The 24861-nt window shown below is 47.1% G+C and overlaps 1 protein-coding gene across 1 annotated transcript in view; it reads right to left on the bottom strand.

The window, feature by feature from the left end:
* Window positions 1-8887, bottom strand: part of slc52a2 (solute carrier family 52 member 2) — a gene marked incomplete at its 3' end in the record, with an annotated part of 22716 nt that extends 13829 nt beyond the window's left edge. Inside the window, exons 1-4 of the mRNA XM_079259244.1 lie at window positions 8668-8887; window positions 4867-5716; window positions 3706-3829; window positions 3173-3374 (exon numbers count right to left, since the gene is read on the bottom strand). Of these exons, the coding sequence (XP_079115370.1) occupies window positions 3173-3374; window positions 3706-3829; window positions 4867-5716; window positions 8668-8797 (1306 nt within the window). The 5' untranslated portion in view covers window positions 8798-8887. The remainder of the gene's footprint in view (window positions 1-3172; window positions 3375-3705; window positions 3830-4866; window positions 5717-8667) is intronic.
* Between the last annotated feature and the right edge of the window lie 15974 nt (window positions 8888-24861).

The following is a 24861-nucleotide window of genomic DNA, read 5'->3' on the forward strand; positions in this document are numbered from 1 at the left end:
ATGAACGTTTTCTTTTTTACAGCCGCTGTCAGAACAGATCCTGCAGAAAGTCCGTCTGGAACGTTTTTAAATGGAAAAATATGATGAACTCCTGCAAATCTGAGCGTTGGGATTAAATTAAGTTTTTTTTATGAATTGTTCAGGTTAAAAAGTACCAATAAAGATGGAAAAAGTTTAGAAATGACTTATTTTAAAAGAAAAACCAGTATGAATTTCTGCAGGTTTCACAGTAGAACAAAGTCACACATCTTCAATATTAAACGTTATCAATACCCGCTCATTTAATTCCATCATTCACTTCATATCTGTTGTTACATGAGAATTAGTTTTAATAAAAAACACTTCAAACACGAATCAGTCCTTATCATCGTGACAATAACTCACTAAACAACAAATAAAGCACCAGATCCTCGAGGCGGCGACCAGATAAAACTTTGTAAACATTTTCAACATCACGTTACTACGGTAACGGTGCGACGCGAAGAAGCATGTCGAAGATGCGCAACAGCGGTCACATGACGAGTCAGCGGGATGAAGGAGGAAATGTACGGAGCCACCACTGGGACATTTTTATAACTTTCATCTAAAACTAGAAAAACTTCAGATTATTTCTGCTGCAAGTTTTTTTTTTTTTTTTACATTAAATTTCTCTAATCCTGCTAGTCTTAATCTGTAATCCTGGTCCTCCAAGATCCTTAATCTATAATCCTGGTCCTCCAAGATCCTTAATCTGTAATCCTGGTCCTCCAAGATCCTTAATCTATAATCCTGGTCCTCCAAGATCCTTAATCTGTAATCCTGGTCCTCCAAGATCCTTAATCTATAATCCTGGTCCTCCAAGATCCTTAATCTGTAATCCTGGTCCTCCAAGATCCTTAATCTGTAATCCTGGTCCTCCAAGATCCTTAATCTGTAATCCTGGTCCTCCAAAATCCTTAATCTGTAATCCTGGTCCTCCAAAATCCTTAATCTGTAATCCTGGTCCTCCAAGATCCTTAATCTGTAATCCTGGTCCTCCAAGATCCTTAATCTGTAATCCTGGTCCTCCAAGATCCTTAATCTGTAATCCTGGTCCTCCAAGATCCTTAATCTGTAATCCTGGTCCTCCAAGATCCTTAATCTATAATCCTGGTCCTCCAAGATCCTTAATCTATAATCCTGGTCCTCCAAGATCCTTAATCTGTAATCCTGGTCCTCCAAGATCCTTAATCTGTAATCCTGGTCCTCCAAGATCCTTAATCCATATTCTTGGTTGTTTTGTATTAAAGATCTCTGGATTAGCATTAATCAAGACGGACCAAGATTAGGGATTGTGGGATCAGGATATGGATTAATCCAGGGATCTTGAATACTGGAGGACTGGGATTAAGATTAATGCAGGAGTCTTAATCCTGGTGGACCAGCATTAAGGCTCCTGGAGGATAAGAACAGAGTCTAGCAGGACTGATACTAATCTAATGGTAATCTTAATCTGGATTAATGCAGGAATTAATCTAGACTAGGATTAATCCAGGAGAATGGATCCCTGGATTAGGATTAAATGTTGATCCTAATCCAGGGATGTTGGAGTACCAGCATCTTTAATCCTGGTAACTATCAGATTTCTGAGTCCCAATAAAATGTTGCAGCAGGGAAACATCTAAAATCTGCAGAACCAGTCCAACAGGTCCAGAATGACGGACTTTCCAGGTCCTTCTGAGTTTAAGATTAAACGTCCCAGATGGAAAAAATCTACCTAAAATTTATTAATTTTTCAGTAGAATCACTTAAATTAATAAAGTCGGCCATGTTGTGAGTTTTGCTCTCAATTAATATCGACCGTGTAAAAATGCTGATTCAGCGTCTTATTTTATTCTGCATTTACTGTTGTGACAACAAAAAAAATAATGAAACAAAGTAAAAATAAAAGAAAATTAAATAAAAAATGTAAATAAAATGAAAAAAATTCAATTAAAATACAATAAAAATAAAATAAAAATTTAAAAAATGAAAATAAAAAATAAAATTAAAAAATTAAAATATTTGAAAATAAAAAATAATTAATAATAATAATAATGATAATAATAATAATAATTTTTCTTTTAAATGACAGATTAATCCTTATTTTAAAAGAAACTGTAAAAGAAAAAACACTGAATTAGCATCTTGTCATGTTGATTATCAGATTAAAAACTACATAAAAAACTGTGCATTGTGTTACCATGGGAACCATGCTTTCATTTACCAACATAACCAGTTCACAGACTGGAAATCACCTGGTCCAGTTTAACATGTAACTGATCTGCTCATTTCTCTGTTTTCATTCATTCCCGATCGCAACGGAGCTGCGGGGGATTTGTCTTATATGGAATACGAACCAATCCGAGTTACAAGGAGTTCCACAGAAAATAGTCGTGGTCAAGAGGAAAGACTTCAGGAACGACATCTGAAAGACGCCCAGTTAGACGAGACTGGTCTCCAGTCTGCAGCTGGATGGAAGACGACCCGTTACGGTGGAGATCTTCCTCATCAAGGCCATGCTAGCAGCAGCCGAGACGGGAACCATTTCTGGGGTCATTAAAGCGCCGACTTGCAGGTTTCCAGTCGTCACTGTGTGAAGACGCTGCGACCAGAACCAGAAACCGCCACCGGAACCTTTCTCCAGATTCTTCCTTTGGTTTCCTTCGTTCTAACTGCAGACTTGCCCCGAAACAAGGACTCTGTACTTTCAGAAAGCTTTCCAGTCGTCCCACTGCGCTGCCGTCGGTTGGACCTCAGTGGTACGGCGATGTGAAACCCGGCCGGACTCGAAGAGAGACCACCTGCAGCTGCGTACGACGGATCCACGAACATCCTGCTCCCAAAAGGAAACGCCGCTAAAATCCCCCAAAAAAGGCAGAAATGAAACAAAAACATGTAAATTTCAGAATAAAAGCTCGGCTTCGTCCGTCTGAAATACTTTCCTGCAGGAATGTCTCTTCACTTTGTTCTCCCAGCGCTGCAGCTGGTCTGACTGGTTTAGGAGCAGCTGGTGGCCAGTTTGTGTCCCTGTTTGCTCCTGTAAACGTCGCCACGCCACGCAGAGCGCTTGTGGCGGCCCGACGTGCTGCACACCCCCCCAGCACGGCTCCGTCTTTTCTGGGAATGTTTCACAACCCGCAGCTCAGAGAGGCGTGGAAGGCTCGCTAAGTGCAGCTGTCCACGCAGTCCTGGGATCTGGTGAACACGCCGTACACGTTGACCAGAGGGAACATGGCGAGGGCGCCGATGAGGGAGCCGGCCTGGATGGCGATGCCGCACCACAGCAGGGCGGCGTGGCCGGCCTCGTGCAGCAGCGTCCCGACCACCACCTTCAGGTAGGAGAAGAGTCCGGTGAAGATGATCCAGGAGGCGACCTGCAGGGGGCACAACATGCAGCCGGATCAGACGCACAAACTCACCTCCAGAAGCCAAAGTTCAGGCAGAGATCTGGGTTTTTAGGAAGTTCGGGAAGTTTTAAGGGTTTGATTTGCAGCGCCGAGAAAAACTAACATCTAAAAAATACAAATGTGTCCTGATTTTACTAAAAGTAAAAAGCTTTAAAAGTAAAAGAAATGAAAATATTTCCATCTATTCATGCAGCAAGTGTGAAGAAACCACAGAAGAAGAAGAAAGTGGAGGAATTTCAGGTTTAAGGTGTCGTTAACTGATAAAATGTTGGTTTGTTTGTTCATAATGAACACTCACCACTAAGATCACACCAGTATGGCTTCCCAGCAGCGGTGGGCACGGACTGAGCGCCGCCAGCGCCAACAGGTACGAAGCAAACACACCTGCAGCCAGAGACAGGAAGCCCAGACCTGCAGAGGACCTGGAAGGCAAGCGGGACGATTACGGCGGCTGACGGCACCGAAGAGACACGTTCACTTCAGAAGCTAAAAAAACTGACGCTCGGATCTGCAAACTGGGAGTTTTCCTGATCTGAACTGGTTTTACTTCCGCAGCGTTTGGATCATCTTAACGCACAACGTTCAACTCGCTCAACAGAAAGTTTAAAAATGATAAACAATTCAGAAAAACTGGTTTTTGTAAAGACGATCTTGTTAATTCAGTAAAAACTTTGTTTGAAAAATCTAAAAAATGTTGAAATTAAAAAAAAAAATTCTACAAAAACTGAGAATTCAGAATAAAATAAAATAAATTATCAATTCGAAAAAGATATAAAAAAAAAAACATTCAGAACTATTTAATTTCTTACTTCAGAAAAAAACTTTAAGTTATCTCAATAATTCTAAAATTAATTCAGAAAAAAAGTTAAAATTTTTTAAATAAAAGTTGGGAAAAAAAAGACTTGTTATTCAATTATCTCATTATTTCCATAAAACTAGTCATTTATCAACTTATAAATATAATTTATTATGTCATGAATTCAAAACAATTTAATTTATTCAGAAAAAGCTTTAAGTTTTCTCAATAATTCTAAACATTTGCATTAAGAAAACAATTCAATTCAGAACATTTTATTTCTAATTATTTCAGAAAAACAGTTCAAATTTTTAAAAAGTTGAAGAAAAACTGCGTTTTTATATATAATTATCTCATTTTCATAAAACTGGTAATTTATCGACTTGTTAATAAATATTTTATTATGTCATTAATTCAGACAAACTGAGTTTTTAAAAAAAATATCCAATTTTTAAAAAAAAAATCTCAATAACAAAATTTAAAAAATTCTCATTAATTCAGAAAAATGTAGATTTTTTTAACAATCTCATTCAATCATAAAAAATCATATTTTTATTTTCTCGTTAATCCATAAAAACATTTAATCTTTATGGTGTTCAGTCAGATGTTTTTCCAAGTGGAAATAATCGTGTTCCTGATCGTGTTCTAGTCTTGTTTTCTCACCTGAGGATGACAAACATGGCCAGGAAGCACGCCATGGGGTTGGCGATGTTGCCCAGGACAACGGAGAGGTGGAAGGTCATGCTGCCATACGGCAGGCAGGTGAAGCTCTGCACGGACGGCAGGACGCCGTTGGTCAGAGCGTTGGAGACGGCGAGAAGCAGCAGCAGGTAGATGTTCCGCGACGTCCAAAACGCCGGCGGCTTTTCCTCCATCTGCACCTGCTCCTCGGACACCGGCGACCCCCCGTTGTACAGCCGGTGAGTTTCCTCTCCGTTCTTGGTCACCGTGGCAACGTCGGACTCAGGCGAAGGGTCCTGCGGCGCCGATTCCGTCGGTCTTTGCGTCAAGGCCACGAAACTCATAGCCGACACCGTCAGCATCACAAACAGGAACCAGAAGAAGTTCTGCGCGGGAAAGTTCTCCTGCAGATACTGCGGCGTCGCCGTGCCGTTCTCCGTCCTGCACTGCAGCTTGTTGACGCCCTGGCCCAGCGCCACCACGCAGGGGAACAGGGCGCTGAAGCCCTGGCCGATGAAGAAGGTGCGGATGTACTGCGGCGGGTAACGGAACATAAACGGCAGGAAGGTGACGTTGGACGTACAACACACGAAGGACAAGACAAACGTGAGGAGGAGGAAGGGGAGCGACCTCTCCTGTCCGGATATCCAAACCGTGTGCGACCAGAAGATGGCGAGGCACGCCGACGCCACCACGGCCAGCGCCTGGATGCAGTGGATGACCACGCGCTCGTTCAGACGGCCCGGAGCGCAGTGATGCATCACCGTCACCGCGATGGGACCAAGATTCCCGAACGCGATGAGCACCGACAGGTACGCCGGAAGGTTCCACTCTGGAGGAGAAAGGAGACGAGAGTCTTCAGTAAACACAACAAACGCCCCCACGGCCGCTAACGGAAACCACAACCTGATCCGACCTGACATCCTATCACGCCGTCATAGCGTAACTCCGCCCACCGGTAAGTTTCCACAGACGCCAGAGACTGCAGGTTGTGGGGGTGGGAGGAGAGTGGGCGGGGCTTAAATCCACAGACAAACATGACTGAAGCTCAGCGGCTGCTAGCAAGAGCGACGCCAGAGAAGTGGAAGACTTTACCCACCGCTCAGTGCCACAACGCAGCGGTGGAAGAACATGGAGGTCCTGAACTGGATCAGTCTGAGCCGTTAGCATGCTGCGCTAACGTTTAACTTAACTGTGGTTTTAATCACAATTAATGCTCGGAAAAAAAACAACAAAACACTTTTTAGGTCAACTACCCCTTTAATGGACAAAAGGTCTTGTCCAGGTCTTCTCCAGGCTATAAAAACCAAACATTAACCTTCGCACCGCTCTATAGCAGTAAGGCTAGCTGCTAGCTTCCTGTAACAAACGGCATTTTTATCTAAACAAGATAAAGTTTGTACAAATCGAAGTTAAACATCGTCCTGTTCAACGTCTTCCTGTTGACTCTTGTTGTAAATGACGTCCTTGTTTAAAAGGCTAAATAATGTGAGTAAAGCTTTTAATTTCATATAAATGTTGCAACATACGGTAATACTCATAATGTTCAATGAGTTACTGTTTAAATAAAAAGCCTTATTTTCTTAATTTAGCCGTCAAACATTTCAGCTTCAAATGACGCAATACATACATACAATTCTATTTAAATAGACAGAACAAGCAAAACAAAGGATTTCCATTGGTTTTCTGACTTTGCAAACAAGAACATGCTTCACTTGGATATGAGCCGATTCCCAGATCAAACTTCCTGCTTCAGAGTAGCATCTGCGTTTGGTTTCCATGGCAACAGGAAGCGTTTGCTTTTAGAGTTTTTTTTTTTTCTACTTTGAAATTTTAGTGACGTCCCGGGGGAGGGACTCAGTGATTGGTCTTTTTCTCTACATTGTGTATTGTGCAAATTGAGATATTGATTATTTAACACAACTATACAGTATTACTGCTCATTCATTTCAAAGCCCCTGTGTAAACTGGCACTGCATTTAGTCACATGTTGTATATATTGTAAATTTCTAAATTTCCATATTCTATATTGCCAATTTTACTTTAGATAGTTTTATTTATCTTTTATCTTTGTAAAAGTGTACATATTCCTGATTGCTTTATTGATAGTACCTATTCTATTTTATTATTATTATTATTATTTACATTTTTTTTTTTTTTTTTTTTTCTTAACTACTATTGCTGTTCTATTTCTTCCTCTATTGCTGTTCTGAGCTACTGTGACAACAGAATTTCCCTTGTGGATGAATAAAGTCTGTCTAAGTCTAAGTTCTAAACAACGCTGCGCGTCGTGGTGTTCTAGACTCCGTGTCGTGCATTATAACCGTCTAATGGACGGTTCTGAGTTGTTTAATCTGCTTTTACCGCTTATATAGGAACTATTTTACGTTGGCCTGGATGTACGTTTTATACCAAACAACCGCTGTCAGGCTGCAGCGCGTTTCTCTCATTCACCTGTTAAAAGACAGCTGATCTGAACCAGCTGGTTAACGCGTTGCTATGGTAACGCCCCGTAACGGAGGGATATTACAGTGTTTAACTGGCCGAACTATGTATAGGAAAATAATGCAGCCAGTTGTCACTGACAATGGTATAAACTATGTTTAGGTGAACTTTCACAACCTACTGCAGTTATTCTACATTGACCTGCAGCCGGAGCCGACTGAGACTGGCCGCCTGGGAGTGCTTTAGGACGGGAGAGGCTCCCGCTGCTCCTTCCTTACAGTAACTGCAGAACAATATGTGCCTTCAAGTCAGTCGCCAAAACACCAGAAAAGTCTCTAATAACTCCAGTAAAAGCTGCTAGATTTGTCGCTTTTAACAAAAAAAAGTCTCCAGATTTAGCGAGAAAGTCGCCAAGTTGGCAACAGTGTCTGAATGAAAGCAAAGCGGCTGTGGGAGGAGTTTACAGCACAGCGCTGCAACGCCAGAGACGCTCGATTAGCAGCTGAAGACAGCAGGAGAGGAAACTGCAGAGAGAAAAATAATCACTCCCTTTTATTTTTATCATCGCTGAAAACCCAGATTGTAGTTGAGATTAAAATCGATTAATCGCCCAGCGCTAGCACGTTCACGAGAAGAAAGCCACGCCCCCCGCCACTGCTCAGTATAAATACTCCCAGCAGTTGACCAATCAGACGCAGCCTGCAGGACAGAGGGCGGAGCTTTCTCTGTTGGCTTGTTTCTGGCAGATGTTGCCAGATTGTATTGATCTGAGAGGATCAATTCAAGATGAAGGAAGAGGTTTGTGTGAAAAATGATTATTTCTTGTCCTGCTGAACTTGCATATTAACATAAACTGAAATGTGCCGAATAGAGACACTAAGTTTGATCAGTTTTGGTTCAATAAATAACAGCATCATCAATCTTAATATTGATTTCCCCCCCCTGTAATAAAGTCTTTATTTGTTGGAATTTAGAATGAAAAGAAAACTCCCTGGTAAGGTCTACGTAAACAGGAACCTTCTGACCTCTGGGACCAAACACGAGCAGAAACTTATTGATCATGTGATTGATCATGTAAGTCAAATGAACTCGAGTGTTATCAATAATGAAAACATTTATTTTCCTTCGTCTTATCAGTCGATATAACTTGCAGTTATCGGCATTTGGGTGATGTATCGATATCTGTGGGATATTTTCCCAAAACCTGCAGACTTCAGACAAAATGTTCAGCAGACGGGGATTTAATGTGAATTAAGTGGCTGTATTGTGTGTTTTCCTGTGTGACGTGGGCGTGGATGTGACGGAGCCTGCCGTCCTCGCGGTGGGGCAGACACTGACCTTCGGGAAGCACGTTGACCACCACCGGGAGCTCGACCCACAGGCTGTTGACGGAAATCCAGGAGCCCATGGCGAAGAGAGCCATCAGGACGTGTGTCACCGCGGCACTGCTCCACCAGCTGCCGGGCATGGTAGAGTTCAAACCGGCCAGAAAAAGCAGAAAACCCCGGAGGGAGCTGGACTTTGTTTGATTAAAGCGCCGACAGAGCCCTCTCCGACACCTCGCACTCACCGGAGCAATGGAGGACAATTACGCAAAGTTCCCGCCCCTATGGTGCCTTCAGGAACCCTCGGAACTTACACCATCAGATAAAAAAACGCGTCATTTGTTCGTCGTTTTCACGTTTGCAAACTTCTTTTTTAAAAACACTACAAATTACATACTAACTAAATTTGTTGTTTTGTAACTTCTAAAAATAGTTCAGCTATTTCAAACTGATTTAACACATTAACGCCAACTTTATTAAGCTAAACTTATTTTTTTTTGTAAAAAAAAAAAAAAAATCAAATAAAATAAACTTATTGTTTTGTATAATCAGGAGAAAAATAGCAAACAGGTCAAAGTACTCAAACCATAGATACAGTCTATTACTCAAACGAAGCTTATCAGAAGTCCCAATATATCAGTTTTTGTAATTGTAAAAAGTAATTGATATCACTTTTGCGTTTTCCGACAACTTTAAACATACCATCGGTAGTGGCTGCTTGAGGAGGGTGCGCTCGTTTTGTTTACCTTTGGATTGTTTATCTGTCAGCAAGATTGTGCAGAGAAATCCAGGCCATAGTTCACAACAGCCAGGAGGGGAAGTGGAAAAACACATGAACAACTTATTTCGGTCCTTCTTGCTCTCTATAAGAGCAGAAAAGATTAAAAAAATGAGACAGACTTAAAGTAAAATAAACTTTCCATTCATATTTTTACTGGGGTTATTTATGCTTATTTCCACCCTGGTAAGATATTTTCTTCTCACTAAGTGTTCTTCATGTTGGACAAGTTACATTTTAGATGTTTTGGTGCTTAATTATGAGACATTTTCTTGTCTCTTCAGACAAATGTAGCTGTATTAATCATTCAGTCAGAAAAAAGGCTCTGAACTCGAAGGTCGAACCAGTCGTGTCGACACAACTTGGAAAAGAACCAGTTTGAACTGGATTTTTAGGCTCTTTGTCACAGATTATTTGTTCCAATTTCTTTAGTTTCAATTGGACAACAGCAAAGATCAGACAAACAGGCAGAAAACAGGATTTTAGCAGCAACAAGGTTAGCTGCTAGCTGTTAGCATATCTCAACATGGAGGCAGAAACACGTGGAGGACAAAAGAAGAGTCAGGATCTGTAATCAGCAAAGACCTGAACAAGGACCAGAGAGACGCATCTGGACCCTCAGCTGATCCATCTACTGTTGGCCGAAACCTTATCAGAAACGGTCTCCATGGAAACGTGGCTTCAAGAAGCCAGAAAAGGCTGAAGGTCACATGACCCAAGAACTGGACTGATGGTCAGTGGAAACAGGTCTGATGGAAGAAGGGATCCACCATAGAACCCAGTCGTCAGCGGTTCTGATAGAGGGACGGATCCTCCCCTAGAACCTGGACCTTGATATTACTGAAGCAGTGTGGGATCATCTGGACAGACAACAGAAGGAAGAGTTTTGGAAGGTCCTTCAAGGATCCTGGAGAACTGAACTTAACAGAAAATTTCTCTCAGAAGGTTCAGATTGGGATGAAGCAGAAAAATATTTGTTTCAGATCCTCAGAACTGGGCCGACTGGTTCTGGACTCATATTTATGTTAGCACATGCTTCTATAAACCACTCTGTCTCTTTTCTGAGTCAACAAGTGGCGCAAAGAAGCCAAAAATCCTTTTTTTTAAAAACTGGTTGACAATAAAAGTAAAAAAAAAAAAAAAACGTAACATGAATAAAAAAAAGTTGTTTATTTGAAAGTTGGAAATGTATTTTAACCATGATTACAGAACAGAGACGTCTTTCCAACAAAACCACATTGATTCCAGTTCAGAGAAAATCAGACTGGTTAAGTCCACCGAGTCTTTCACCGGGAGGTCACATGATTGGGTTTTTGTGTTCGCTCGGAGCCGGAGCGGCAGCAGCAGTTTCTGGAATGCGCCGGATCGGCAGTTTTACCTTGCACTTTTTAGGCTCCAACACGAGCGAGTATCCGGGTTTGACGCGAGGGAGCGCGAGCTTCAGCTTCGTCAACATCTGCGTGGTGTTACTGAAGACGGTGTTCAGGTGTGGGTCCGTGTTGTTCAGAACCATCTTCTGGTACAAGATCTCACAGCGAACCGCCTCTCGCTTCTCAGCTCGGGATTTCCCGTCGAAACGCAGCATCATTTTGTCGACGTCTTGCTGTGATTTGCACGGCCCCTCGTTCCTGGTCACCATAGCAACGATGTAATCCTTATCCATGATCTCCACGATCTCCTCTTGGACCTTTTTGTTTGTTTTTTTCTGCGGAGTGTTGTCGTCATTTTGTGCAGGGAGGGAACTCCTTCTTCCCTGCCATGCCGAAGACTCATCCGAGCTGTCGCCAGATGATGCAGACGGGGCGGCCACTTCTTCCTGGGAACTTTTCAACAAGTTCTTGTTTGAGGAACCCTTTGAATGCTTGTCAGGTCTTTTCTTTTCGTACGGATACGCGTGGCCGAAGGGGTATTCTGCCATCAGGACGGAGAACGTACAGCTCACCAATTTCAAGCCCACGTCCGTCGAAGGAATGTTGGAATAGGTTCCTCCTGGTAGAAAATCACGTAAGTGTTCCTCGGTAACGGCAGCTATGACCTTTATGGACCTCTTCAGGCAGGCTCTGATGAGGTCTCGGTTTGTGTGCCACTGGCCGCAGTAATCGAACACTCCTTTGAAGGTTTTCTCCTGCAGTGGGAACTGCAGAAAGACGTTGGTGGATTCCTCTGGTTCCAGCAGGGTGGAAGGATCTTTGGACCAGTCCAGGAACTTCTGGTAGAGGTAGAGGAGGTACTGACTGAAGAGCGAGTACTCGCCGCCGCTCTTCAGAAGCTGCCAGTAAGGGCCGAGGATTTTGCAGTAAACGATGGCTAGGACGCAGACGAAGCTCTGGATGACGGAGTCGTTGGCATCCGCCGCAACGCTCTCGAGGATGATGTTGGGATATTTATCGTTGCTCATCGACAGTAAGTCGGAGAAGAAGAGCGCAATCTCTTTATGGTGGTGGATGAGCCCTGCGGCGGCTTCGAAGTAGTTGTTGAAGCGGTTAGACACGTTCACCGCCAGTTTGGAGGGGTTCTTCTTCTCTTCGCAGAAGGCCACCCAGTGTTTCCGGTAGTTCTGCATGTTGGGTGTGCGAGGACTCAGGATGTCGCAGGCCATGTGGATGTACCGCGAAGTGGCGCTTTCCTCTAAGTTCACAAAGTTCTTGAACTCGGGAAGCTTATCGCGGCCGAGTTTCTCTCCACGCGACAGGATGATCTCTTTCTCAAAGCTCAGGATGTGCTTCTCCACCGCATCGTGCACGTCCACCAGGAAGTTGGCGTTGTAGTTTAAAAAGACGACGGGAGACACGAGGGAAGCGTCACCCTTCAGTTCGAGGAGTTTCTTCTCGAACTCAAGCATGGCCGGATGCTCCTTGCATGTCAACACGTATTGATTCTTCAGCAGCTCAAAGGAAATCTGCCTGCACGTGTCAGTTTTCCCTCCGTACACGCTCGACAGCTTCTGAACGGACAGCATGGCGATGTCCAGCAGCGTCAGAGCTTCGGCTTTGCTGGTCGAACTTTCTTCTTCGCTGCTGAGAGATTCCAGATCCTCATCGCTCCTGTCCGAATCAAAGTCGCCGTCCACCTGGTTTCTCACATTCTCACCGCTCTGAGATATCTCCAACGCCTCGCCTTCCTCCTTAACCGTAACTTTCTCAATGTGGCAGCCGTCGTCTCGCCTCATCCGTTTCTTCGCAACGAATTTCGGCGTTTTCTTGCGAACCAGCTCGAACGGCGTTTGAAGCAGATTTTCCATAGCCACGTTCCTTCTGTGGCTTCTTGTTCCGTCATTGCGACAGTACATTTTCAGCTTCTTTATCTTTCCTTTGAGCTCTCTGTACGCCCTCTGAATGTGTCCGCTCTTACAAAACTCCGGGTTGAAGTTTTTCAACCAGGCAACGATGACGATCGGAGAAATCTTTTCACGGGTAATGAAGTTGCACAGTTCCAGAATCAACCCGTTTGTGACTTCGATCGACTGCGCCCGCTCCGAGAAGTCCCGCAGCTCCAAAAGATGCGGTCGCTCAACTCCGATGCTGTCGCATATTGGTCCGACAAAGTCGAAGTTGACCTCCGACTCCAGGAAGGTCAGCCTGGCGTCACTTCCCAAACTTAGCGTGGTTGCAGTGCCCCGTTCGATCAGGCGACGGAAGTCAGCAGACTGATGACTGGGGAAGATTTTCTTGAGCCATTCTACGATGGCAACCCAGGCAAAATTATTGTCCTCTCTCAGAAGTCCCACTTGGATCATAACTCTGTTCTTACAGGAGGTCTGATCCAGCTCCAGTCCCTCTCCAGACTGAGGGCCGATGAAGTCTGCAACCAGCTTCCAATAGTAGTCATCTCCTGAAAACAGAAACATTGGAGAGTGGGTAGAAAAATTAAGTTCAACAACTTCAAACTGCAGACGTGCAGAACGAGCCTTCTTGACAAATCTTTTTTTTCCCTGCCTCTGGTCTAAAATATCCAAACTAAATTATATATACCTTCACGACTGTATATACAATCTTATGGGACATGTGAGATCACTATAAACATATCAGAATTTATATATTTGTTACTGTGTCAACAAATTCTCCTGAAACAAGGTAGAATATTTAAATTGTTATCTCCTCCTAAAAGACAACCAGTAAAACCAGCTCAGTTCATCTGTTAATGAATAAATCAGAACAGAACCGGGTAAATTACTCCTAAAAATGAGTCCTAGTAAATTAATCCTAAGAATGAGTTTAGTAATCTTAAGAATCAGTACAGTAATCCTAAGAATGAGTAAAGTAATCCTGAGAATGAGTACAGTAATCCCAAAATTGAGTAAATTAATCCTAAGAATGAGTAAAGTAATCCTAGACGAGACAGACGTCTCGTTTCTGTCCCCAGCAGTCTCTGTAACCAGCAGGGTCTCTACTTTCATAGCACACTGATGTTCTCATGTTTTCTGCTTGTTGTTTAAACTGTTTGTTTTGAAGCTGATGCTGGTACTGTCTTTTAGCTGACGTTGCTATGCTACATGCTAGCACGGCTACATGTTAGCATGGCTGCTTCCTGCTGTCTGCAGACATCTTCTCATGATGCACCTGTACTGTCAGCCTCTCGTCAGGTTAAAGAATTTATCAGACTTACTGAGATTAGCTTCAGTTACGACAGCTTTTCCACAGAGAGAGAAATCCTGACTTTCCTCCATCGTTTGCTGTCGGGAAAAGACTCAAGTTAGTCACAGAACTTCAATAAGAGGCGGCTGAACTAGTTTCTGTGTTTCAGTTTCACTGTTTTCCTTCTGTTCTAAAGTCATTCAGTAAAAAAGAAAATAAATAAAAACTCCAAAAACCCTGAAATTAAAACCGTGTCTCAGATGTCCTGTAGATTAGCTGCAAAGAGAGAAACATTTTCCTTTTTTACTTTTGCTTCATATATCCTGGTTATTATTTCTGATATAAAACATCAAAACTTCATGTAACTGTGGATAATAGCTGCGTTTCCATCACCCCTAGTACTGCACCCATCAGACCACATGATGAGTCTGGAACAGGGTGGATCTGGACCCATCAGACCACATGATGAGTCTGGAACAGGGCCGATCTGGACCCATCAGACCACATGATGAGTCTGGAACAGGGTGGATCTGGACCCATCAGACCACATGATGAGTCTGGAACAGGATGGATCTGGACCCATCAGACCACATGATGAGTCTGGAACAGGGTGGATCTGGACCCGTCAGACCACATGATGAGTCTGGAACAGGATGGATCTGGACCCATCAGACCACATGATGAGTCTAGAACAGGGTGGATCTGGACCCATCAGACCACATGATGAGTCTGGAACAGGGTGGATCTGGACCCGTCAGACCACATGATGAGTCTGGAACAGGATGGATCTGGACCCGTCAGACCACATGATGAGTCTGGAACAGGGTGGATCTGGACCCATCAGACCACATGATGAGTCTAGAACAGGGTGGATCTGGACCCATCAGACCACATGATGAGTCTGGAACAGGGTGGATCTGGACCCATCAGACCACATGATGAGTCTAGAACAGGGTGGATCTGGACCCATCAGACCACATGATGAGTCTGGAACAGGGTGGATCTGGACCCGTCAGACCACATGATGAGTCTGGAACAGGATGGATCTGGACCCATCAGACCACATGATGAGTCTGGAACAGGGTGGATCTGGACCCATCAGACCACATGATGAGTCTGGAACAGGGTGGATCTGGACCCATCAGACCACATGATGAGTCTGGAACCGGGTGGATCTGGACCCATCAGACCACATGATGAGTCTGGAACAGGGTGGATCTGGACCCATCAGACCACATGATGAGTCTGGAACAGGGTGGATCTGGACCCATCAGACCACATGATGAGTCTGGAACAGGATGGATCTGGACCCGTCAAACCACATGATGAGTCTGGAACAGGGCGGATCTGGACCCGTCAGACCACATGATGAGTCTGGAACAGGGCGGATCTGGACCCATCAGACCACATGATGAGTCTGGAACAGGGTGGATCTGGACCCATTAGACCACATGATGAGTCTGGAACAGGGTGGATCTGGACCCATCAGACCACATGATGAGTCTGGAACAGGATGGATCTGGACCCGTCAGACCACATGATGAGTCTGGAACAGGGTGGATCTGGACCCATCAGACCACATGATGAGTCTGGAACAGGATGGATCTGGACCCATCAGACCACATGATGAGTCTGGAAGAGGGTGGATCTGGACCCATCAGACCACATGATGAGTCTGGAACAGGGTGGATCTGGACCCATCAGACCACATGATGAGTCTGGAACAGGATGGATCTGGACCCATCAGACCACATGATGAGTCTGGAACAGGATGGATCTGGACCCATCAGACCACATGATGAGTCTAGAACAGGGTGGATCTGGACCCATCAGACCACATGATGAGTCTGGAACAGGGTGGATCTGGACCCGTCAGACCACATGATGAGTCTGGAACAGGATGGATCTGGACCCATCAGACCACATGATGAGTCTGGAACAGGGTGGATCTGGACCCATCAGACCACATGATGAGTCTGGAACAGGGTGGATCTGGACCCATCAGACCACATGATGAGTCTGGAACAGGATGGATCTGGACCCATCAGACCACATGATGAGTCTAGAACAGGATGGATCTGGACCCATCAGACCACATGATAAGTCTAGAACAGGGTCAATCTGGACTCTTCAGACCACATGATGAGTCTGGAACAGGATGGATCTGGACCCGTCAGACCACATGATGAGTCTGGAAAAGGGTGGATCTGGACCCGTCAGACCACATGCTGAGTCTGGAACAGGGTGGATCTGGACCCGTCAGACCACATAATGAGTCTGGAACAGGGTCGGTCTGGACCCGTCAGACCACATGATGAGTCTGGAACAGGGTGGATCTGGACCCATCAGACCACATGATGAGTCTGGAACAGGGTGGATCTGGACCCGTCAGACCACATGATGAGTCTAGAACAGGATGGATCTGGACCCGTCAGACCACATGCTGAGTCTGGAACAGGGTGGATCTGGACCCATCAGACCACATGCTGAGTCTGGAACAGGGTGGATCTGGACCCATCAGACCACATGATGAGTCTGGAAGAGGGTGGATCTGGACCCATCAGACCACATGATGAGTCTGGAACAGGGTGGATCTGGACCCATCAGACCACATGATGAGTCTGGAACAGGGCCGATCTGGACCCGTCAGACCACATGATGAGTCTGGAACAGGGTGGATCTGGACCCGTCAGACCACATGATGAGTCTGGAACAGGATGGATCTGGACCCATCAGACCACATGATGAGTCTGGAACAGGATGGATCAGGACGCATCAGACCACATGATGAGTCTGGAACAGGATGGATCTGGACCCGTCAGACCACATGATGAGTCTGGAACAGGATGGATCTGGACCCGTCAGACCACATGATGAGTCTGGAACAGGATGGATCTGGACCCGTCAGACCACATGGTGAGTCTGGAACAGGGTGGATCTGGACCCATCAGACCACATGATGAGTCTGGAACAGGGTGGATCTGGACCCATCAGACCACATGATGAGTCTGAAACAGGGTGGATCTGGACCCATCAGACCACATGGTGAGTCTGGAACAGGGTGGATCTGGACCCATCAGACCACATGATGAGTCTGGAACAGGATGGATCTGGACCCATCAGACCACATGATGAGTCTAGAACAGGATGGATCTGGACCCATCAGACCACATGATGAGTCTGGAACAGGATGGATCTGGACCCATCAGACCACATGATGAGTCTGGAACAGGATGGATCTGGACCCATCAGACCACATGATGAGTCTAGAACAGGATGGATCTGGACCCATCAGACCACATGATGAGTCTGGAACAGGGTGGATCTGGACCCATCAGACCACATGATGAGTCTGAAACAGGGTGGATCTGGACCCATCAGACCACATGATGAGTCTGGAACAGGGTGGATCTGGACCCATCAGACCACATGATGAGTCTGGAACAGGGTGGATCTGGACCCATCAGACCACATGATGAGTCTGGAACAGGGTGGATCTGGACCCGTCAGACCACATGATGAGTCTAGAACAGGATGGATCTGGACCCGTCAGACCACATGCTGAGTCTGGAACAGGGTGGATCTGGACCCATCAGACCACATGATGAGTCTGGAACAGGGTGGATCTGGACCCATCAGACCACATGATGAGTCTGGAACAGGGTGGATCTGGACCCGTCAGACCACATGATGAGTCTAGAACAGGATGGATCTGGACCCGTCAGACCACATGCTGAGTCTGGAACAGGGTGGATCTGGACCCATCAGACCACATGATGAGTCTGGAACAGGGTGGATCTGGACCCATCAGACCACATGATGAGTCTGGAACAGGGTGGATCTGGACCCGTCAGACCACATGATGAGTCTAGAACAGGATGGATCTGGACCCATCAGACCACATGATGAGTCTGGAACAGGGTGGATCTGGACCCGTCAGACCACATGATGAGTCTGGAACAGGGTGGATCTGGACCCGTCAAACCACATGATGAGTCTGGAACAGGGCCGATCTGGACCCGTCAGACCACATGATGAGTCTGGAACAGGGCGGATCTGGACCCGTCAGACCACATGATGAGTCTAGAACAGGATGGATCTGGACCCATCAGACCACATGCTGAGTCTGGAACAGGGTGGATCTGGACCCATCAGACCACATGCTGAGTCTGGAACAGGGTGGATCTGGACCCATCAGACCACATGCTGAGTCTGGAACAGGGTGGATCTGGACCCATCAGACCACATGATGAGTCTAGAACAGGATGGATCTGGACCCATCAGACCACATGATGAGTCTGGAACAGGGTGGATCTGGACCCGTCAGACCACATGATGAGTCTGGAACAGGGTGGATCTGGACCCGTCAGACCACATGATGAGTCTGAAACAGGGTGGATCTGGACCCGTCAGACCACATGATGAGTCTGGAACAGGGTGGATCTGGACCCATCAGACCACATGATGAGTCTGGAACAGGGTGGATCTGGACCCATCAGACCACATGATGAGTCTGGAACAGGGTGGATCTGGACCCATCAGACCACATGATGAGTCTGGAACAGGGTGGATCTGGACCCATCAGACCACATGATGAGTCTGGAACAGGGTGGATCTGGACCCATCAGACCACATGATGAGTCTAGAACAGGGTGGATCTGGACCCGTCAGACCACATGATGAGTCTGGAACAGGGTGGATCTGGACCCGTCAGACCACATGATGAGTCTGGAACAGGGTGGATCTGGACCCGTCAGACCACATGATGAGTCTGGAACAGGGTGGATCTGGACCCATCAGACCACATGATGAGTCTGGAACAGGGTGGATCTGGACCCATCAGACCACATGATGAGTCTGGAACAGGGTGGATCTGGACCCATCAGACCACATGATGAGTCTGGAACAGGGCGGATCTGGACCCGTCAGACCACATGATGAGTCTGGAACAGGATGGGTCTGGACCCGTCAGACCACATGATGAGTCTGGAACAGGGTGGATCTGGACCCGTCAGACCACATGATGAGTCTGGAACAGGGTGGATCTGGACCCGTCAGACCACATGATGAGTCTGGAACAGGGTGGATCTGGACCCGTCAGACCACATGATGAGTCTGAAACAGGGTGGATCTGGACCCATCAGACCACATGATGAGTCTGGAACAGGGTGAATCTGGACCCGTCAGACCACATGATGAGTCTGGAACAGGGTGGATCTGGACCCATCAGACCACATGATGAGTCTGGAACAGGGTGGATCTGGACCCATCAGACCACATGATGAGTCTGGAACAGGGTGGATCTGGACCCATCAGACCACATGATGAGTCTAGAACAGGATGGATCTGGACCCATCAGACCACATGATGAGTCTGGAACAGGATGGATCTGGACCCGTCAGACCACATGACGAGTCTGGAACAGGGCCGATCTGGACCCATCAGACCACATGATGAGTCTGGAACAGGGTGGATCTGGACCCATCAGACCACATGATGAGTCTGGAACAGGGTGGATCTGGACCCGTCAGACCACATGATGAGTCTGGAACAGGGTTGATCTGGACCCATCAGACCACATGATGAGTCTGGAACAGGATGGATCTGGACCCGTCAGACCACATGACGAGTCTGGAACAGGGCCGATCTGGACCCATCAGACCACATGATGAGTCTGGAACAGGGTGGATCTGGACCCATCAGACCACATGATGAGTCTGGAACAGGGTTGATCTGGACCCATCAGACCACATGATGAGTCTGGAACAGGATGGATCTGGACCCATCAGACCACATGATGAGTCTGGAACAGGATGGATCTGGACCCGTCAGACCACATGACGAGTCTGGAACAGGGCCGATCTGGACCCATCAGACCACATGATGAGTCTGGAACAGGGTGGATCTGGACCCATCAGACCACATGATGAGTCTGGAACAGGGTGGATCTGGACCCATCAGACCACATGATGAGTCTGGAACAGGGTGGATCTGGACCCATCAGACCACATGATGAGTCTGGAACAGGGTGGATCTGGACCCATCAGACCACATGATGAGTCTGGAACAGGGTGGATCTGGACCCGTCAGACCACATGATGAGTCTGGAACAGGGTGGATCTGGACCCATCAGACCACATGATGAGTCTGGAACAGGGTGGATCTGGACCCATCAGACCACATGATGAGTCTGGAACAGGGTGGATCTGGACCCGTCAGACCACATGATGAGTCTGGAACAGGGTGGATCTGGACCCGTCAGACCACATGATGAGTCTGGAACAGGGTGGATCTGGACCCGTCAGACCACATGATGAGTCTGGAACAGGGTCAATCTGGACCCATCAGACCACATGATGAGTCTGGAACAGGGCCGATCTGGACCCATCAGACCACATGATGAGTCTGGAACAGGGTGGATCTGGACCCGTCAGACCACATGATGAGTCTGGAACAGGGTGGATCTGGACCCATCAGACCACATGATGAGTCTGGAAAAGGATGGATCTGGACCCATCAGACCACATGATGAGTCTGGAACAGGATGGATCTGGACCCGTCAGACCACATGACGAGTCTGGAACAGGGCCGATCTGGACCCATCAGACCACATGATGAGTCTGGAACAGGGTGGATCTGGACCCATCAGACCACATGATGAGTCTGGAACAGGGTGGATCTGGACCCATCAGACCACATGATGAGTCTGGAACAGGGTGGATCTGGACCCATCAGACCACATGATGAGTCTGGAACAGGGTGGATCTGGACCCATCAGACAACATGATGAGTCTGGAACAGGGTGGATCTGGACCCATCAGACCACATGATGAGTCTGGAACAGGGTGGATCTGGACCCATCAGACCACATGATGAGTCTGGAACAGGGTGGATCTGGACCCGTCAGACCACATGATGAGTCTGGAACAGGGTGGATCTGGACCCGTCAGACCACATGATGAGTCTGGAACAGGGTGGATCTGGACCCGTCAGACCACATGATGAGTCTGGAACAGGGCGGATCTGGACCCGTCAGACCACATGATGAGTCTGGAACAGGGTGGATCTGGACCAGTCAGACCACATGACGAGTCTGGAACAGGATGGATCTGGACCCATCAGACCACATGATGAGTCTGGAACAGGGTGGATCTGGACCCATCAGACCACATGATGAGTCTGGAACAGGGTGGATCTGGACCCGTCAGACCACATGATGAGTCTGGAACAGGGTGGATCTGGACCCATCAGACCACATGATGAGTCTGGAACAGGGTGGATCTGGACCCGTCAGACCACATGATGAGTCTGGAACAGGGTCAATCTGGACCCATCAGACCACATGATGAGTCTGGAACAGGGTGGATCTGGACCCATCAGACCACATGATGAGTCTGGAACAGGGTGGATCTGGACCCATCAGACCACATGATGAGTCTGGAACAGGGTGGATCTGGACCCGTCAGACCACATGATGAGTCTGGAACAGGGTCAATCTGGACCCATCAGACCACATGATGAGTCTGGAACAGGATGGATCTGGACCCATTAGACCACATGATGAGTCTGGAACAAGATGGATCTGGACCCGTCAGACCACATGATGAGTCTGGAACAGGGTGGATCTGGACCCATCAGACCACATGATGAGTCTGGAACAGGGTGGATCTGGACCCGTCAGACCACATGATGAGTCTGGAACAGGGTCAATCTGGACCCATCAGACCACATGATGAGTCTGGAACAGGGTGGATCTGGACCCATCAGACCACATGATGAGTCTGGAACAGGGTGGATCTGGACCCATCAGACCACATGATGAGTCTGGAACAGGGTGGATCTGGACCCGTCAGACCACATGATGAGTCTGGAACAGGGTCAATCTGGACCCATCAGACCACATGATGAGTCTGGAACAGGATGGATCTGGACCCATTAGACCACATGATGAGTCTGGAACAGGGTGGATCTGGACCCATCAGACCACATGATGAGTCTGGAACAGGATGGATCTGGACCCATCAGACCACATGATGAGTCTGGAACAGGGTGGATCTGGACCCATCAGACCACATGATGAGTCTGGAACAGGGTGGATCTGGACCCATCAGACCACATGATGAGTCTGGAACAGGGTGGATCTGGACCCATCAGACCACATGATGAGTCTGGAACAGGGTGGATCTGGACCCGTCAGACCACATGATGAGTCTGGAACAGGGTGGATCTGGACCCATCAGACCACATGATGAGTCTGGAACAGGGTGGATCTGGACCCATCAGACCACATGATGAGTCTGGAACAGGGTGGATCTGGACCCGTCAGACCACATGATGAGTCTGGAACAGGGTGGATCTGGACCCGTCAGACCACATGATGAGTCTGGAACAGGGTGGATCTGGACCCGTCAGACCACATGATGAGTCTGGAACAGGGTCAATCTGGACCCATCAGACCACATGATGAGTCTGGAACAGGGCCGATCTGGACCCATCAGACCACATGATGAGTCTGGAACAGGGTGGATCTGGACCCGTCAGACCACATGATGAGTCTGGAACAGGGTGGATCTGGACCCATCAGACCACATGATGAGTCTGGAAAAGGATGGATCTGGACCCATCAGACCACATGATGAGTCTGGAACAGGATGGATCTGGACCCGTCAGACCACATGACGAGTCTGGAACAGGGCCGATCTGGACCCATCAGACCACATGATGAGTCTGGAACAGGGTGGATCTGGACCCATCAGACCACATGATGAGTCTGGAACAGGGTGGATCTGGACCCATCAGACCACATGATGAGTCTGGAACAGGGTGGATCTGGACCCATCAGACCACATGATGAGTCTGGAACAGGGTGGATCTGGACCCATCAGACAACATGATGAGTCTGGAACAGGGTGGATCTGGACCCATCAGACCACATGATGAGTCTGGAACAGGGTGGATCTGGACCCATCAGACCACATGATGAGTCTGGAACAGGGTGGATCTGGACCCGTCAGACCACATGATGAGTCTGGAACAGGGTGGATCTGGACCCGTCAGACCACATGATGAGTCTGGAACAGGGTGGATCTGGACCCGTCAGACCACATGATGAGTCTGGAACAGGGCGGATCTGGACCCGTCAGACCACATGATGAGTCTGGAACAGGGTGGATCTGGACCAGTCAGACCACATGACGAGTCTGGAACAGGATGGATCTGGACCCATCAGACCACATGATGAGTCTGGAACAGGGTGGATCTGGACCCATCAGACCACATGATGAGTCTGGAACAGGGTGGATCTGGACCCGTCAGACCACATGATGAGTCTGGAACAGGGTGGATCTGGACCCATCAGACCACATGATGAGTCTGGAACAGGGTGGATCTGGACCCGTCAGACCACATGATGAGTCTGGAACAGGGTCAATCTGGACCCATCAGACCACATGATGAGTCTGGAACAGGGTGGATCTGGACCCATCAGACCACATGATGAGTCTGGAACAGGGTGGATCTGGACCCATCAGACCACATGATGAGTCTGGAACAGGGTGGATCTGGACCCGTCAGACCACATGATGAGTCTGGAACAGGGTCAATCTGGACCCATCAGACCACATGATGAGTCTGGAACAGGATGGATCTGGACCCATTAGACCACATGATGAGTCTGGAACAAGATGGATCTGGACCCGTCAGACCACATGATGAGTCTGGAACAGGGTGGATCTGGACCCGTCAGACCACATGATGAGTCTGGAACAGGGTGGATCTGGACCCGTCAGACCACATGATGAGTCTGGAACAGGGTCAATCTGGACCCATCAGACCACATGATGAGTCTGGAACAGGGTGGATCTGGACCCATCAGACCACATGATGAGTCTGGAACAGGGTGGATCTGGACCCATCAGACCACATGATGAGTCTGGAACAGGGTGGATCTGGACCCGTCAGACCACATGATGAGTCTGGAACAGGGTCAATCTGGACCCATCAGACCACATGATGAGTCTGGAACAGGATGGATCTGGACCCATTAGACCACATGATGAGTCTGGAACAAGATGGATCTGGACCCATCAGACCACATGATGAGTCTGGAACAGGGTGGATCTGGACCCATCAGACCACATGATGAGTCTGGAACAGGATGGATCTGGACCCAGTCTACTGTACTGGTTCCACCATCCTGTACGAGGTTTTTCCCGCCTCGTCTCTGTGGAAGACGATGGCTGTCAGACTGCGGTGCTCTTGCTCCCTCTAGTGGGAAACTGAAGACTCGTCAGGAATTCTGCTCCCAGTAATCTGTAAACAACAAATCTTCCATCTCTGGTTTTTCCAGTTTCAGATCCAAACTTCCCAGTGAAGCGGACAGCAGCATCAGGTTTCGTTACTACGGTAACATTAACATACCACATGTTTTCACATATATTCTGTAAAGTAAAGGATGGATGGAGAGTCGATCTGAAATAATAGACATGTATTGATCAGATATCAGGACTTTCTGTGAGCATCAGGCCGAGACAGAGGAAAGAGGCGATCACAATCTAACCATCAGAGAAACCTCATGCTTGCATAGGAGCATTTTAACACAAAACTATTGGATTCATGATGGTTGAAGGTAAAAAAAAAAAGAAAAAAATCGTGTGTGTGTGTGTGTGTGTGTGTGTGTGTGTGTGTGTGTGTGTGTGTGTGTGTGTGTGTGTGTGTGTGTGTGTATAATGGTAATTTTAGCATGAGTAATATTTTGTGTAATTTGTAAGTATTTGTGTGTGTTTTTGGAAATACACTGGCAACTACCCAAGTTACACACAAATTAGTTTACACACATGCACGCACACACACACAC

The sequence above is a fragment of the Telmatherina bonti genome, assembly GCF_933228915.1.
Source record: "Telmatherina bonti genome assembly, chromosome: 19".
Lineage (NCBI taxonomy): Eukaryota > Metazoa > Chordata > Actinopteri > Atheriniformes > Telmatherinidae > Telmatherina > Telmatherina bonti.